This window comes from Mustela nigripes, chromosome 8, assembly GCF_022355385.1.
Source record: "Mustela nigripes isolate SB6536 chromosome 8, MUSNIG.SB6536, whole genome shotgun sequence".
Classification (NCBI taxonomy): domain Eukaryota; kingdom Metazoa; phylum Chordata; class Mammalia; order Carnivora; family Mustelidae; genus Mustela; species Mustela nigripes.
In genome coordinates, this window is record NC_081564.1 from 18,086,771 (window position 1) to 18,105,590 (window position 18,820).

Genomic DNA, 18,820 nt, shown 5'->3' on the forward strand with positions numbered 1-18,820 from the left:
GCAAATGTGGCATTTGCTTTCAGAGATATGAGGTTATCTCTGGCAATTTCTACAAATACTAAAGGAGCATTATAAAAAAAAAAAGAAAAAAAGTGATGGTTAGCAGACTGATTTACACTGGCAAAGTCAGCATGTTTCAGAAAAAGTCACCTCAACAAAAATTATTAGTTCAATTAATGGGACAAACTGTAATTCATTAAACAAAAGATATTTCAGAAAAGACAGAAGTGCAAGCCCTGTATGATACAGCAGAAGGGCTCTTGGTCTACCCTGCTCACAGTTGCACACCAGCCCTTGATAGGGCCAGGCTGGCCCAGAACAAAGGGTGAATTAAATCTGGTTGATCTACAGACAGTATTACAGGTTTGGGGCCATTTATCTAACAAAAAAAAAAAAAAAAAAAAAAAAAAAAAAAAAGATCTAGAACTCCACACCAAAAAAATCCTAGACCAAGCCCCAAGCGAGAGTGTACTGCAGTGTCCTTCCCTGACAGGCAGAGGGGACAGACCTCCTTCTTCTAGTTCCTTGGGCTTCCTTTAGGGGACGTGACTGGGAAGGCCCAACCACACAGGGAGCGCACCTTGTCCTCTGTTCCTGATAATGATTCTGAAACATTACTCTTCAAATGGCAGAATTAAGACACAGATACATACTTTGTTACTTTGTTTTGTTTCTATTTAAGGGGAAGTGCACAAAATCTGACAGGGACAGCCTTCTCATGAAGGGTTGCACACATAATCCCCCTTTAAGCATATTCCTTGCTACTAGTAGCCAGGCTCCTTTTAGGGGCAAATACATTCATGTATTTCTGTCTCTCCCAAAAGGCAGTGAACGAGAACATGCCAGGCAAGTGGGATTGTCTCTTACTAGTGTACAGCTCTTGCCAGTGCAAATGAAAATGTTTTCTTGTATTTATGGAGTCCCTACCCCACGGCAGGCCCTGCTCTAGGCTCTGAGGATACCCTAAATTAGTAAGTACTGGGGATGTGGGGACAAAGCTGCCAGAGCTGGGTGGGTAACAACAGAATATGAGTGAGCAGGGATGGCACCCTCTGCATGGAACGCTGAGAAGGGCTTCTGCCTGCTCTGTCTTCATGGTGTGGTTCTTTAGAATGAGCAATAGGATGGCGTGCATCCATGAGGGGCATCCACACTCCCAGGAAGCACGGAGCAGTGCAAGGGTGGCTGCAACTAGGTTCAAGTGCCTGGGAAACTCACTCTGGACTTATTTCTAATCAAAACCACTTCATTTGAAATATCCAAATACATACTGGTTCCAAAAAGCTTGGTCCAAAGGTTTTTAGGTCTGTTACAATAACTGCTTTTCTTCCCTCTGCCCACCAGCATTGTGCCTGGGATTCTTCCTTATACTACAGGGTTAAAGAGTCAATCATCCTGGCATTTATTAACATGTTACCTTTTTCTGCATAATTCTCAGCTCGTCACTCAAGTTGTTATTCACCTTCATTAGCTGTAGTATCTTGGCTTCAGAAGCCACTAGAGCGTTTTTGACCTCCATAAATTCCTGCACAGTGACTGGTCCATCTGATAAATCTGAATCTAGGCTCTAAAAATAAATTGGGGAAAATGTTCACAATCTGAGATGACGATAACATGCAAGACTCATAGCTAAAGAATTTTAAATTCTGACCATGCCAGCTGGACTGCAAAGTTAATCAAAGCAAATCAAGGCTTCTGGGAGGAACACAAAAATAAAACATAAAGGTAGGGTTACTATAATATCTGAAAAATATCAGAGTCAGTATTTTCTAACAGAACAGGGAGTGTGGCCACAAATCTAGTCTGACGAGGACTCCCGGAGCACCTGTCTTGTATTGCCTGTCTGCCTTCTCTTGCTCATTCCTTTTTCCTTTTTTCAATACATTCTTTCAGTAATTCCTTCATTCCAACCTATTTGTATTGAGCATCAGGCAGTATTCTAGGGACTTGGGATATATAAAAAAAAGAAAATAGACAAAGATTACTGCTTCCATGGTGTTTTATACCCCAGCAGAGTGGGAGAGAGACAAAATAAAAATAAGTGACTACCTAGTATGACAGCAGATGACAAGTGCTGTGGAAAACAGAGAAAATGGAGCAAGGTGAGGGGCTGGGGAGACAATTAGGAGTGAAGGTGGGTGCCTTTTAATGAGACAGGTGGGATAAGCCTTTGGGTAGGTGAGATATGAGTAACAGATGGAAGGACATCAGTCCAGTGGCTGTCTGGAGGAATGTTCTAGCCAGCAGCAGAGCTTAGCCAGAGGGAGCAGGTGTGCAAGGCAGAGAGGATGCCAGCTGGTAGGATCCCATCATGACTTTGGCTTTTGGTCTGAATCTGGTGCTTCCGGGGATGCTGGGCAGGGGCGTATCAGATGGGACAAGTGACTCTTGCTGTCCCCTCTGCATTCCCTGTATCTGCCGGTGGCACTACCCTTCTTGCAGTTGTGTGAGCTGGACAGCTCTGGACACATCTTCTGTAGGTCTACGTCCCCACTTCAAACATTTGAACTTATTGCTGAGACCTGTTTATCTGTCTTTGTCCATTCTCAAACGTTTGCTGAGCTCCTTTGGGGCGAGATCTGGGGCAAGGTCTTGGGGACTCAGCAGCAGGTGGACCAGCAGGCCTCTGCTGCCTTCTCCTTGGGTCCACACTCCCTTGGAGTGTGACTTCCCTTCCATCTGGACCCTCTTAGCATGGGCTCCACAGCGGCCTCTTCAGCAGTGCCCCAACAAGGTTTCCTTCCTTTGCTCTCTGACCTACAAAGAACCGTCCTCCCCAAAGAGAGGAACCCAAATTGCTGACTATTGCCCCCCTGCCCTGCCTAAGAGGTTCCTGGGCTCTACACTGCCTGCCAAGGTAGGGACTCTTCTGTCTGAGGTCATGTTCCTCCATGGCGTGACCCCTGCCCTCTGCCACAGTTGTGTGTCCCAGTCCTTTCAGGTTGTCTCTACCAAAAGCAGGTTCTGCAAGACATCCTCCTTCACCTTCTCTCTGCCTAGATCACCCTCCCCTGCCTCCCCACACACCTAATCCCATGCATCCTTTAAGGCACATGTTGACAAGACACTTACACAGTGCCCCCGAACACTTGTCCTTGCCAACAAGCTGGGTGTCCTCTCACATCCCTACCCCTGGCTTCCATGTATCACTTTGTACTGCTGACTGCAGTTCTCTCTCCTAACAGGCAGGGGGCGGCCTCACAAGAAAGGGACTGGGCCTCATTCGGGAGAGTATGATCCAGAGAAGTTACTTGACAAACATTTACTGAGGGAATAAAACACATCAGCCCCTCCTCACAAGTTTTATAAATCACAACCGAGGTAGGACTGTGATTCAGCAATCAACTTAGGGACACAGGATCCCCTATTTTAAAACGATTTACCTTGCTGGCCCAAGAAGTAAACCCAACTTTACCTCCAGAGCACTTTTCACAGTGGTTTACAAATAAGACGATTTTGCAGGGGGAAAGATTCCAAGAAGAAACATATTCTCCCTTTCTGTGTGCAATATGTCACCTCACCTTCTGCCTGTTTGCTTTGCTTGCAGTAGCTTCCAGATCCGTGTCTTCATCTGAGGCCACACTGTCATAGTCTGGCTGGTCATTGTCTTGACTCTCAACACTGTGCTGGTTATTGATTGTTTTCAGTATAAGCTCCACATTGTCTATCAATAGAAGCAAATAACTTTTCTTCAGGCTTAAAAAAACCTTTTTCCCCTAAAATCCACTGGGAGGAGTTTTGGGTTTAGCCATTTAAAGACTAAAAGAAAATGACAGAAATTCCAATTTTACAGTCACACTAATGTAAACATCACAGGGCAAGTTATCAACCAGACAGAGGGCCTACCGTCAACTGCACAGAGGCATTTCAGCGTCTCTCTGGGTCACTCACCAAATCTGGGCAAATTAATTAGGTGGTTTATGAAAGTGCTGCTCAGACTGAGGAGGCAGGTTCCTGAGTTTCTCATCATTCCAGGAGACAGAGTGTAGTTCCAAATCAGGGAACTAAAGTTGTAACTAATATAAAATTAACCGTGATTCAACTGTACCTTGTAACTTGTTTACAAGGTAATGTCACTGTAAGGACACTGTTAAAATGGAGCCTGGAAACTTGCTGCTCAAAGAACAGGCTCGCTGGCATTTAGTCCTGACTGCCAGAGAGAACTGAGAAAACAGAACAACCCAGTGGACAGACACACATGCACACCAGGGAGGTATGGCCTACAGGGGAGCAGGGAAGATTCCACATTTTGAATAAAAGATTTCACAAATTATCCAAGTCTCTTCCAACTTCTCTGAGGCAACTAACTCAAGGTGACCTCTGATTTCCAACAGGAATTTTAATCTTTCAAATTTATATTTAAAATGGATATATCATCTGAATTACAGAAGTAATACTCAATACAGAAAATCTGAGGTATGCCTGGGTGGCCCAGTTAGTTAAGCATCTGCCTTTGGCTTGGGTCATGATCCCAGGGTCCTAGGATCGAGTCTGGGATCTGGCTCCTTGCTCAGTGGGGAGCCTGCTTCTCCCTCTGCCTGTTGCTCCTCCTTTCTCAGTTCTCTCTGGCAGTCAGGACTAAATGCCAGCGAGCCTGTTCTTTATTTGATAAATAAATAAATAAAATCTTAAAAAAAAAAGGAAAGAAAGAAAAGAAAATTTGAAGCTAGTGGTAATCAATCATAGCTGTTGATTTATTTTGGTCTGTATCTTTCCGGTCTTTTCCTAAACACATAAAGAGTCCATTTCATCACTTGTATTGATATGGTCCCTAAAGGTGTAAAGACTGAATTAGCAAATCTTGAACCACTGTTCCAAGAGGACATACAGGGGTAGGTTCCTGCCAGCCTTTGCTCATGTTTTTGTCCACTAATCAATATGGAAGCTTACTTTATGTGTGTTTCTGCTTACACACCATTTTTTATTTTCAAATTTTTTCTCTTTTTAAAAAATTTTATTTATTTATTTAATTCACAGAGAGAAACAGTGAGAGAGGGAACACAAGCAGACAAAGTGGGAGAGGGAGAAGAAGGCTTCCCACTGAGCAGGGAGCCCAATGTGGGACTGGATCCCAGGACCCTTGGATCATGACCTGAGCTGAAGGCAGATGCTTAAGGACTGAGCAACCCAGGCACCCCAATTATACATTTTTAAAAAACATTTATTTAGGGGCTCCTGGGTGGCTCAGTGGGTTAAGCCTCTGTCTTTGGCTTGGGTCATGATCTCAGGGTCCTGGGATTGAACCCCACATGGGGCTCTCTGCTCAGGAGGAAGCCTGCTTTCCCCTCCCCCTCTGCCTGACTCTCTGCCTACTTGTGATCTCTGTCTGTCAAATAAATAAAATCTTTTTTAAAAAACCCCAAAACAAAAAAACATTTATTTATTTGAGAGATAGAGAGTGACAGAGCACGAGTAGGGGAGGGGCAGAGGGAGAGAATCTTTCATGCAAACTCCATACTGAGTTTGGAGGCTCCCATGGGGCTCAATCCCACAACCTATGAAATCACAACCTAAGGGGTGCCTAGGTGGCTCAGTCGGCTAAGCGTCTGCCTTCAGCTCAGATCACAATCCCAGGGTTCCTGGGATCAAGCCCTGCGTCAGGCTCCTTGGTCGGCAAGGAGCCTGCTTCCCTCTCTTTGCTACTCCCCCAACTTCTGTTCATGTTCTTTCTGGTAAATAAATAAATAAAACCTTAAAAAAAAATCATGACCTGAGCCAAAACCAAGAGTCAGACGCCCAACTGACAGAGCCACTCAGGCGTCCCTGTTCAGACACCTTTAATATACACTGTTGATTCATTAACAGTGAACTCACAGCCAAGAGCACTAAAACCCATGTTTGAATGAAACTTATCTAACAGGTATTTTCTCCATAAGGCACATCACAGCTTTCTTGTGCTAAGGAGCCCCAGACAGCACTATGAAACTACGCTTGGGGGCCATTTTAAACAGCAGAATCATCAACAAAAAGCAGAAAAATGTAAAATGTGGTACTAAGCAGACCTAAAAAGGCAAGTGGTACCTAAAAATGTGTACCAAATGTGGTACTAAGCAGACCTAAAAAGTATGACAGTTGAGACAAAAAGACATACAAATGTTTTGTTCAATTTTAACGTACGTGAGTTTTGGGCAACTCAAATTTTTTGCCTCTCTGCACATGTCCGTAAGTTGCTATGAAAGTGCTGATTTCAAAGTTACAGATAAGTTTTAGTAGATGAATTTGCAAATATGCGATCTGAAATAATGAGGATTATGTATTTACACAGTACTTAATGCAGTGTATTTACTTGTACATATGTATGTGTATAAATGTTTTTCTTACAAAATGGGGATTACATTAAATACTTAAAAAAAGACTAATCTATTCCTTTATGTTGTGTCATTATATATTCTTTGGGGGGGAATATGTCTGCATTATTCAAATATATAATTCTATTATTTGTTTCTAATGTTTTCAAAAAAGTATTACATATTCTCATAACATCTCTGATTATTTCCCCTCAAATAAGTAGAAATAGTAATATCAAATCAAAGAGTATATACATTTTGAGATTTCAAATTTATGTATCACTGCACCTTCACCAAAATTTAGTAGATTTTCTTAGAATTTGCTTATTCCTGGTTGAGCCAGTAAAATCAAAAACAAACTAATATCAGTTAATGAACTGAAACCTTAATTTTTATGGTATGTATTTCTTCTGTTTAATGTTTTATAATTAAAATGTATTACTTCTATAATTAGAAAAAAACCAAGAAGTATATAGTAATAGAAATGGAGAAGAGTGTGTTCTTAAGCGCAGAGCTAGGATGTGGAGCTACTAAGCTAGACTCAACAGGGCATCTTGGAAATAGGGCTCGGTGCTCTCTACATAAACTACAATAATTCTTACTATAGACATATAAAGTTTATAGTAACAAATTTTATTATTTAGCACTCAATTCTGTTTGTAACCAATAACAGGTGAGCTGAAGTATCAATCAAGAAGGTTGATTTTTCTTCTGCCCTTTAATGAGACCTAAGTCAGACTTTTAGGTTAATTTCAGGATGCAATTTTATAGGGAAGATAGGTCAGGATGCAATTTTATAGGGAAGATAGGTGATCTAAGAGGAAAAAACATATTGGACAAATTTGAATAGCAGTTAACAACCCTGAAATATTTATAGTTTCTCAGGGCTCAAAAGGGTAAACTTTTCATGATAATTGTTTTAGTTAATTTATAATTCTAAATTTAATACTTGTGTCAGGTTTAGAAGGCCAAAGAATCAAATTTTAGCAGCTCGAAACAGTTACCTTTTGAACCAGAAAGAGGACTGCCTTGCTGTCTCCTCTTGGCGTCACTGAGAATGTCGATGACCAGTGTGGCAAACTCATGGGCGTTAAACCGAGCGAGTTTCTGTCTGCCCTGAGAGAGGAAATAATTGGAAATATTCCCAAATGTGAAAACATACACGTGGATATTCACATAAAACCAATCACATTGTTAGACTTGAGTAAGACTCCCAAGCAAAGACTTCCAAGCATGATCAAAGTATAACCGCAGTCTAGGGGAGGCACACACATCAACATTTTCCTTGCAAACAGGGCAGAACCATCTACACAAGAGAACTAAATAATACCGTGTGCATTTATTTTTGTGAACAAAACCAAAATATTTCTACCTGATGCTTTTTTCCCCATTATCAATGCAGTTTTGAAGTAGGCCCAGTAATGAATTACTGATTTGGAAGAAAATTCAAAATTTCAAGATAAAGTTATAGCCTAGATACTGGAACTTCATCATTATATATAGCAGTTAACCAATAAAAATTAAAAGTCCTTCCCAATTTTCTCCTCCTGACAGAGGCTTAGGCTGTTTTCAATGCTCTATTATTTTATACAGTGCTTTGATGAAAATCACTATGCATAAATCTTTATTTTTATTTTACTAGCATACATTCCCAAATAAGGATTATGTATGGGAAATGATGGACTTAGTTTTGAGACTTCTAAAATCAGTTAACAAATCAGTTTTCTGAAGTCTACAGCAATGGAAACTCTTACCTGTAGCGTAAGAAAGCCCATTTTCCTATATCCTTACCAGCCTGGAGTAGTTGATTGATGAAATTTTAATGAATGCCTTTAGGCTGCTTTCTTAGATCACTAGTTAGGTTAAACATTTTTTTTTTTTAAGAGGTTAAACATTTCTTCACATTTGTAAGCCATTTATATTTCTTCTGTGAATTATTTTATATTCTTTTCTAGTCTTCAATTTACATTTACTGCTTTTCTTACCAATTTCTCGAGTTGTGTGTGTGTGTGTGTGTGTGTGTGTAAAAGATATTAACTTTAATCAATCAAAAAATTAAAAATACCTAGCCTCGGAAAATTAAATACCACATCAGCCCTTCCCAAAATACCACCACTGGTTACTTCTCAGACTCGGCCACTTGCCTGGTTCCGTGTTGAAGAGTACTCGGGATTGACTGGAAGGAAGGGGACGACAGTTGTCTCGGTTACCAGGGTGCTGTGGTTTTGCGTGGCAAGCCAGACTAGCCAGAGGAAAGAGCCAGAGACAGAATCTTATCACCACAAGTGTGCCACTGCTTCTCTGAGAGCCACAGCTCGGGCATCACGAGGGAAACTAGGGGAAGCACACTCCAAAACCAACATACACAAAAGTAAATGTCGACAACATGCAACAACAGGACAGTAGAAGTACCGCCCATCAACAACAGAAGCTTGTAAGAGAAAGCCACACTTTCAGTCACCTGCATCGGTCTCTCGCCTGTCAACTTCATCATACACATCCATGGCAAGTTCTTCAAACAAATGATTACTTAGCTGCAAGTGAAAAAAAAAAAAACCAGGAACACAAGGGACAAGGATTAACACTGGGAGAATGAGTGGGCACTGTGACTTATTCACTCTTTAATCTCCAATGTCTTATCCAAAGCCAGTGCTTAGTAAATACCCACTGTCAAACAGACAATAACATTTCCAGAATAGTACAGATCCTCTAGAAATATCTGCCTCCCACAGCAGCCTCACTTCTTTGTGACAAGCAGACAGGGGTGTGCTATAAAGGAGGGCAGAGTCATCTGAAATGCAGGGTCCAGTTCTTGACTCTCTGACCCTTTAAAGTCCCCTCTTTTGCTCTTGAGCATTTGTCGGTGCCCACAGATAGAAAGGATCCTAAACCCATGGTGGGACAGAGATGCCAAAACATGCCATTTTCAGAATGTAAAACATGCCACTACAGAAACCATCATCCAGTCTTCAGTAAGCCACTTTGCTATATTCTTCAGGAAGCAGGCCTCCAATCCCGGAAAGTACTCAGCACCCCCCACAAATGGCAGCCTGTCTAATCAGCGTGCCGTGCAGTGTCAGCCAACAGAATAGTCTCCACGCCAGCAGGCAGCCACTGGGATGGGAAAGACAGCTGGGTCTTCCTCAGTCCAGTTGAGGCTAAGCCTCCACCAGGATGGCTCCAGCTCTCTGCAGTTTTCCTCATAAAACACATCCTGATGGTTGGTGGCTGTCACTTTTTAGTTGACACTGAATCTTATTCCTTACTGCGTTCCTTATGTCCACCCACAGTACCTGGCCCTGAGATGGGGCCCAGTAAATATCCAGTCACACAGTGACCAGAAGGTATTTTATGTGGCAATTTAAAAGGCTGGCTAAACAGACCTCATAGGAGCTTGTTAAAATGGGTAGACTGTTGGGTGAGAGAAGCAGGATATACAATCTTATAATTAAGATTCAGCTTCCATTTTAAAAAAATGACATGCAGGGGCGCCTGGGTGGCTCAGTGGGTTGAGGCCTCTGCCTTCGGCTCAGGTCATGATCCCAGGGTCCTGGGATCGAGCCCCATGTTGGGCTCTCTGCTCAGCGGGGAGCCTGCTTCCTCCTCTCTCTCTGCCTACTTGTCTCTGTCTGTCAAATAAATAAATAAATCTTAAAAAAAAAATGACATGCATATAAAATGAGAATCAGAATATATCAAAATATTGAGCCTGAGTCCATTAAGAATATAGTGAATGAAGAGGATTCCCCCTGTCCATTTTCCATATTTTCTCTTGTGTGCTAAATTTATATTTATAGTTGAAAATAAACTCTGAGAGCCTTTTGCTGGGACTGGGAACTTGAACTTGCCTCTTAAATATCCAGTCTCTTCCCAATAAGGGGCTACAAGCTAAGGTTATTATTACTCAGTAACTACAACAGCAAGACTGAAGGCTTACATCCCAGGCACTGTGCTACTATCATCACATTAATACTCATGACACCTCTATTAAGACAGGAACTACTATTATCCTACTTTACAGACAGGAGACTGAAGCACAGAAGTTAGGAGCTTGCTTGAAGTCACAAAGCCAGCAAGTGATAGACACGAGATCCAAGTTTAAGTCTCTCCAATGTTAACACTTACTAATTTAAGAAACATATTAGTCTTCTATTTCTCTCAGCTGGAGAGAGGGAGATATTTTAGGATAAACACTGCAGTGGCACTGGTCCAGCTGTCCCCCGTGAGGGGGAGACCATGGGGTGGGGTCAACAAGTAATAACAGCAGTCCATCCTCACGGAGCATTTCAGATCTGTAGCCACTGATTGATCATTAGCTCCCTTTCCAGGAGAGGATGCCAAGACACGGAGAGGTTAAGGAGCTTGTCAGAGATGAGCTCTGTACCTGACCAGTCTGAGCCAGAGCCTGAGTTCTTGAGAGCTATACTCAACTTTGTTCCACATATTTATCTAGTGCCTGCCACATGTTGGAGATATGACCGACCTAACCCCAACTTTTGTGCAGCTCTCTCAGCATAGCAAATGTAGGTCAGTCAAAGGGAGCTGGACTATTACCAATAATGTTTGTATTATTTAAAATAAAAATTGGCTTATATACTCTAATTAAAAGGAAATGAGACTATTTAGTGCTATCTGATTCCAAAGCTTGTCATCTTAATCATCCTACCATGATCTCCTAAATTTGAGAAACGTGGTAAAACACAGACACACATAACCACAGATACAGAACACAGAGACACCAAATTGCATAAAATACATTTATTTCATAACACAGTTAAATACTAGTAATGATAAATTCATTTTATGTAATATTTAGTACTTAATATTATATGAAGTGTTAGTAAAGGGTCTTCTGTGAAAAGAGGAACAAAGAGAAAGTCATACATTAGGGGAGAGGCAATTTCAGAGTCAGGCTTGGGGAAACTCCCTTCTACACTAGGTGGTCAGATTTCAGCTACTTGAATGACAAAAGGGCTGGAAGCCCGGAAAGCAGAACACTGCAGAAAGAGAAGACTCCCAAAGAGGATCTGAAGGTGGTCTCGGAGAGTGTTAACCCAAAATGGAATAAATACATTCACACATGTGTACATGCATGCACACACGCAGGAGGAACCAGATGGCAACCAGGGCAAAAACGGTGGGCACTGGATGATGCCCTTCAAGGTCATGACAAGAAGTTAAGAATCTTGGTTCTGATCCAGAGAGCTATGAGAACAGCCCAAGGCAGGCAATCTGGTGCTTGAGGCAGCGGGGAAGCACCCTGGTGAGGCCTCATCTGTGGGGATCAAACTAAGAGGAAGCTGCCCAGAGAAGCTGATCTGTTGGGCCCCTGACTGAGGCAGGCTGGGAAGAGGGACGCAGACGGAAGGGAGGCTCGGCCCTGCAGAACTGGGCAAGCTCTGAGCATGCAGTTGGGGAAGGACCACCAGCCCTTGAAAACAAACACTTAAAAAGCTCTGCTGAACACCGTGGGCTCTGCAAGACAGTGACGATGGTGGCCCAATCGCAAATAGTGGCCAAGTGGATCTGCGGCACTCACAACTCCAACGTCAGCTCCTGCCTTTCCCTAGAGTCCTAGGTGGCTACCGGAAGGCATCCCTAAAAGTGTGTCCTACTCTTGAGAGAAACTAGGGAACTCTCAGGAGAACTAGGGTACTCTCAGGAGAAACAACTCCCTAACACCAAAGGCACAGTCTTCACTTTCAGAATGACAGAGAAAAACGCCATTACCTGATGCAGTGCCGATAAATCAGATCTACTAAACTTAAGAGTACATCCTATCTCTTCTCTAAGTACTTAATGTTCTGCTTCGGATTTTATAACATCCCAGAGAAGGAAACAAAGTCATTTGTTGCAGCAGGTAATGGGCTGAGGACAGGTATCAGCAGGATGCATGGTTTCCCACACTGAACTTCACTAGGAAACAGAGATACTCACGGACTGAAGTTTCTTCTTAGCAGCTTTTGCCAATTCAGACAAATCCAGGCTGCTAAGAAAATGTACAGAACTAATAAGCAAATAAATAAAAAACATTTTTATGAGTTCTATAGAACATTAAGATAGGCAAGGCATCAATACATTAAGTAACAGTTCAGGGACACGGTCAGGACCAAAAATTCTAAGCCCTTTAGAGTTAGCAAGAAAACTTTGAGTGTAAGAATGTGTAACTCCTTTTAGAAAAATCAAAGTCACGCAACATGGTACAGATAAAATTAATCACTGAATAACTAGTAGACAAGAATTACTGATGATTCGTCCCCAGGCCCTTTATGTGAGAAGTCTCAATTCTTGAAGTATCAAAAAAAGCATGACAGAAGGAAATATGAAAGGGCAGAATGTGAACAACCAGAGTGGCAAGATTACATGTGGAATAGCAGCTAACTGTTTCATAAACTCTTGACAGTGTTTGTGCAAAGGTAATTGGATAAATAAGGATTTCAAGTTCATTCCTGCAGCTGTGAACTTTGCTAACCTCACAGACCAGGGGTTGGCAGATTATGGCTCATTTCTTTGTTCAGCCCATGAGCTATGCATGGTTTTTACATTTTTAAGTGGTTTGGGGGAAAAAGCCATTTGTTTCCTGTTTTCCTAAAACAGGAAAAATTATATGGCATTCACATTTCAGTGTCCAGAAAGAGTATTTTCTTGCAACTGATTTGCCCTTCATTTACCTAATGTCCACAGATGCTTTCGTCTACAACTGGCAGAGTTGAGTAGTTGTGACAGAGGCTGTATGGCCCACAAAACCTAAAATATCTACTATCTAGCCCTTAAAAAATTTGCCAATCCCTGTTATAGACAAAGAATATCCTTTCTTATAATACAGAAATATTCTGTGATACAACCTATCGACACAATATTCCATCACAACTAGCTAAAACTGTGGCAATATCCCTAACTCCAATTTTACTAGTATGTCTGTTACTTGTACTCTTTCAAACTTAAGTTTTACATGGTGGTTTACTTACAGCCGTCTTATTTCCAAATTGTATAGCCGTAAAAGAGAAAAATGTATGGGCTTTGTTAAATACAAAGTATAATACACTTAAACACTATACAACCAAGGAAATAATAGTGACAGATAAAACTGATTGGTATTTCAGTGGCCTTACCTGTCTGCCATTTGAGGTATTATAAAGTGCTGTCCATTTTTGTGATCTGAAACAGAAATCAAGCCAGAGTTTTGTTTATATAAATACTGGTAAGATTGATAAAGGAACACTACCATAATTTTCTTAATTTACGTCTTGCCATCAGCAGTTTCTCATAACTATGAATTATTTGGGGAAGGGGCAGAAGTGTCAGACTGACTACGAACTGTCTAAGACCTGGCTAGTAGCAAGAATCATATTTCCATTTTCTTCAGGCACAAAGGTCCAGACATCATTAAGCAAAAAGGCTGTGCTCACCCTAATCCTACACTTCATTTCATTCCCAGTATAACTGATGATCTTTAGTCATGGAGAAAACTTTTAGGGAGCCTAAACGAGCAGAGTGGGCTTTTGTCAGCTCTCCATGTGGGATGGAGGAGCACCCTTGGGCTTTGGTGGCTTACCCTCAAATTAATCAATTAGCATAAAACCATCAAGGCAGATGGTCTTGGCAGATCTGGGTGGGGCTTCCTTCTCCTACAACACTTACTGAGCCAGTCCTAATGTAGCTTCTGGAGGACACTGATCACATGTCAATGAATAAAAAGCCATTACAAACATTCAAATATAGGTTTTTGTGTAACATCAGTCTTTATTTCTCTGGGATAAATACCCAGGAATGGGAATGCTAGGTTATGTAGGTACTAGGTAAATGTGTATATAACTTGGTAAGAAACTGCTAGACTTTTTGGCACAGTAGCTCTAACATTTTGTTTAGCAGCCAGCAATATAAAAGTTACAGTTGCTTCACATCTTCCCACTCATGTTGTCAGTTTCTTTGGCAGGTTTTTAAATTTTAGTCATTCTAATAGGTGTATAGTGGTGTCTTGTGCTTTTAATGTGCATTTCCCTAATAGCCAATGATGCTGAGCATCTCAAGTTCATGTGCTTATTTGGCATCTGGATATGGTCTTCGCCCAGTTTGTACTGGGTTGTTTGTTTTCTTTCTGTTGAGTTTTATATATTTAGGTATAAATATTCTGGACCCAAGTCTTTTGTTAGACACGTGATTTCTTAGTATTTTCTCCCAGTCTGTGGCCTGTCTTTTCACTCTTTCTTAACTGTAGCCTTTGCAGAGCAAAAGCTTTCAGTTTTTATGAAGTCCAATTTACCCATATTTTCTTTCATGGGTTGTGCCTTTGGTGTTACATGTAAACATTTTACAAAGTCCAAGATCATCAAGATTTTCTTCTGTTTTCTTTAGAAGTTTTATACTTTTAGGTTTTACATTTAGACCTACGATCCATTTTGAGTTACATCCTTTATGCCAGGTGGAAGGTACTGAAGTTTTTATTTCTGCATATAGATGACCAGTTGTTAGAACACCATATACTTAAAAGACTGTTCTTCCCCCGCTGAATTGTCTTTGCAATTCTCAAAAAATCGACTGAAAATATTTGTGTGGGTCTATTTCTGGATTCTCTCTACTGTTTAACTGACTTGTATGTCTTGTCTCTCCTCCATAACCACGGTCTTGAGTTCAGCAGAGCTTTACAGCACAAGTTAAAATTGGGAGGTGTGATTCTGCCCACATTCTTTTGCAAAAATGGTCCCATTCTAGTTCCTCTGCTTTTCTGTGTAAATTTCAGAATTGGCACATCTATGTCCACAAGAAAATCCTTGAATTGCATTAATTTTACAAATCAATTTGTAGAGAATTGACACATTACTATTCTAACTCATAAACACAGTTCTCTCTCCACTGATTCAGATCTTCCTTGATTTCTTTCAGTAGCATTTGCTAGTTTTCAGCATGCAGAGCCCATGAATATTTTGTCAGATTTATAGCTAAGCATCTAATTTGGAGCTATTATAAATGGTATTGTTTTTCTAGCTTTTCCAATTGTTCATTGCTAATCTATAGAAATATGATTGATGTTTCATTATTTCCCTTATATTCTGCAACCATGCAAAATTCATTTATTTGTTCTAAGAACACTATTGTAGATTCCTTGGGATTTTCTACATAGAAGCCATCTTATTTATGACCAGCTGTATCTCTTCCATTTCAATCTGTATGCCTTATATTCTGGGGGATTTCCAGTGTCATGATGAATAGGAATGGTGGGAGTGGACGTCCTGGCCTTCTTTCTGATATTTGAACAAAAGCATTCAATCTTTCATCATTGAGGATGATGTTAGCTGTGGGTTTTTTTTTTTTTTTTTTTTTTTTAAGATTTTGTCAGAGAGAGGGGGAGAGAGCACAAGCAAGGAGAGTGGCAGGCAGAGGGAGAGGGAGAAGGTGGCTCCCTGCTGAGCAAGAACCACCCACTCCACCCCCGTGCAGGGCTCAATCCCAGAACTCTGGGATCATGAACTGAGCCAAAGGCAAATGCTTAACTGACTGAGCCACCCAGTCATCCTCTACAGATACTCTTTATCCGCTTGAAGAAGTCCCTTCTATTCCAAGTTTGCTAAGTTTTTTCTTATCATGAAGGAATATTGAATTTTATTAAATTCTTCTTCTGCGGGGCGCCTGGGTGGCTCAGTGGGTTAAAGCCTCTGCCTTCAGCTCAGGTCATGATCTCAGGGTCCTGGGATCAAGCCCCACATTGGGCTCTCTGCTCAGTGGGGAGCCTGCTTCTTCCTCTCTGCCTGCTTCTCTGCCTACTTGTGATCTCTGTCTGTAAAGTGAACGGATAAGATCTTTAAAAAAAAAAAATTCTTCTTCTCCATCAACTGATAAGATTGATGGTTTCCTTCTCCTATTCTGTTAATATGATAAAATCATATTGATTTTTAAATATTTACTTTTGGCATCTAAAAATTGTACTTGGTTACGATATATATGATATATATATGGACTCAATCTGTTAACATTTTGTTGAGGATTTTGGTGTCTATGTTCACAAGGGCTTTTTGTGTGTGTGTGTGTGTGTGTGTGTGTGTGTGTGTGTGTGCTATCTCTGCTGGGTTTGGTGTTAAGGTAATGGTAGCCTCACAAAATGAGTTCAGAATGTTCCCTGCCTTTTTCTTTTCTAAATATCATGTAGAACTGATGTTATTTCTTCTTCAAATGTTTGGTAGAATAGTCTCATTTTATGTGCAGAACTTGGAGTGTGAATTCCTAACACTTAAAAATGTCCACTAAGAATCATAATTGCAAAGCTAGCAAATCACATGAATCATAAAACCTATCTGTTGATGGGGCGCCTGGGTGGCTCAGTGGGTTAATCCTCCACCTTCAGCTCAGGATGTGATTTCAGGGTCTTGGGACCCAGTCTAGCATAGGGCTCTCCGTAGGGAGCCTGCTTCCCCCTACCCACCTCCCCCGCCTGCCTCTCTTCCTACTTGTGATCTCTGTAGAATAAATAAATAAATATCTTTCAAAACAAAACAAAACAAACCTATCTGCTGAATTGATGGCAAAATCACTTCAACTTGTTCACAGTACTTACCAGTGAAGTCATGTGGGTTGCGGTTTTCTTTAATGGAATGTTTTAAAGTATAGATTAAAATTCCTTAAAATTTAAGATTATGCATTTACCTCTTTCTTCTTGGGTAGGTGGTTGGTAGTTAGTGGCTTTCAAGGAACTGGTTCATTTTATCTAAGTTGTCTAATTTGTGTGCATTGTATTATTTATAATATGGCTAGACATTTATTCATTTTTTTTCCCAAAATCAGTGTTTGGTTTCACTGATTTCTCTCTACTGTTTTCCTTTTTCAATTTCATTGATTCCTGCTCTTATCTTTGTTATTTCCTACCTTCTGCTTACTTGGGGTTTATTTTACTCATCTTTTTGGATGAGTAAGCAGTAAGAAGCTCACAGTTTCTTTTCTTTTCTTTTTTTTGAGACTCATAGTTTCTTATTGTGTAACCTTAGCTGGAGAATTTGAGGGCTTTCTTGTGTTCTAATGCAAGAATTTAATACTATAAAATTTCCTCTAAGAATTGCTTTAGCTGCATCTCATAATTCATTCATCTGAAAATCTTTTCTAATTTTCCTTGAGATTTCCTCTTAGACCCATGGATTATTTAGAACTGTGTTAATTTCCAAACATTTGGGAATTTTCCAGTTAGTTTTATTACTTTTTAGTACCTTAATTCCATTATGGTTAGAGAATATACTCTTTAAGATTTTAATTCTTTTAGATTGGTTAAGCTTTGTTTTATAACCCAGGATATGGTCTAATTGGTGAATGTTCAACATGTACTTAAAAGGAGTGTGTATTCTGACAATGTTGGATAGAGCACATAACAAATGTCAACTACATACAGTTGGCTGACGATTTGGTTTCAGTTTGCTATCTTTGCTGATTTTCTTCTTTTAAATTTCATTATATTTGCTTTTTATTTTTAAGTGGTCTCCATCCCTACTGTGAAGCTTGAACTCACAACTCTGAGATTAAGAGTCACATGCTTTACCAACTGCACCAGCCAAGTGCCCCATATCCTTGCTGATTCCCATCTACCAGTTCCATCTATTACTAAATGAAGGCTGCTGAATATCCAAGAATTGGGGATTTGACCTTTTCTCCTTTTAGTTCTATCAAAATTTGCTTCATGTATTTTGAAACCCTGTTGCTAGGTGTGTACACATTTAGAATTGTTACATCTCCTTGGAAAACTGTTATCTCTATCCCTGCTAATTTTCTTTGCCCTGAAAGTCTACTTTATTTTTGTTTTTTTTAAGATTTTATTTATCTGTCAGAGAGAGAAAGTGAGTGCACAAGCAGGTGGAACAGCAGAGGGAGAAGGAGAAGCAGGCTCCCCGCTGAGCAGGGAGCCCGACATGGGACCCAATCCCAGGACCCTGAGACCACGACCCAAGTTGAAGGCAGACGCTTAACTGACTGAGCCAGCCAGGTGTCCCTACTTTGTTTGGTATTAATATAAACTCTTTAGCTTTCTTTTACTGTGTTCCCAGGATATATCTTTTTATACCTTTCTGTTTTTAACTAACTTCCATCATTATATTTAAAGTAGGGTTTTTTTTTTTTTTTTAAAGATTTTATTTATGTGACGAGATCACATGTAGTCAGAGAGGCAGGTAGAGAGAGAGGGAAAGCAGGCTCCCTGTTGAGCAGAGAGCCCGATGCGGGGCTCGATCCCAGGACCTCAAGATCATGACCTGAGCCGAAGGCAGAGGCTTAACCCACTGAGCCACCCAGGCGCCCCTTAAAGTAGGTTTCTTATAGAGAACATATAGTTATTAGAGCTCATTTTTTATTTTAAATCAATTCTGACAATCTCTGCTTTCTATTTGGTACATTTATGTCATTAACATAACATTTAATGTAATTATTAATATGTTTGGATTTAAGTCTAGAATTTTTGTTTAGTTTCTGTTTGGTCCTCAGGTTTTTGTTCCTCTTTCTCTCCTTTTTTCTCTTTTCTGGAATGTTTTGAAGTCTCTTTTGTTATTTGAGTAATTTTTAAC

At 40.5% G+C, this 18,820-nt stretch overlaps 1 protein-coding gene across 13 annotated transcripts in view; it reads right to left on the bottom strand.

Moving 5' to 3' along the window:
• Positions 1 to 18,820, bottom strand: part of GIT2 (GIT ArfGAP 2) — a 51,064-nt gene that overhangs the window by 17,682 nt on the left and 14,562 nt on the right. For 7 of the 13 annotated variants that reach the window (XM_059408671.1, XM_059408670.1, XM_059408664.1 and 4 more), the window contains 7 exons: positions 13,400 to 13,445; positions 12,225 to 12,276; positions 8,749 to 8,821; positions 8,432 to 8,529; positions 7,292 to 7,403; positions 3,522 to 3,664; positions 1,418 to 1,567 (listed from right to left, as the gene is read on the bottom strand). In XM_059408671.1, the coding sequence (XP_059264654.1) occupies positions 1,418 to 1,567; positions 3,522 to 3,664; positions 7,292 to 7,403; positions 8,432 to 8,529; positions 8,749 to 8,821; positions 12,225 to 12,276; positions 13,400 to 13,445 (674 nt within the window). The remainder of the gene's footprint in view (positions 1 to 1,417; positions 1,568 to 3,521; positions 3,665 to 7,291; positions 7,404 to 8,431; positions 8,530 to 8,748; positions 8,822 to 12,224; positions 12,277 to 13,399; positions 13,446 to 18,820) is intronic. The other 6 variants (XM_059408672.1, XM_059408669.1, XM_059408665.1 and 3 more) reach the window with 4 other exon arrangements.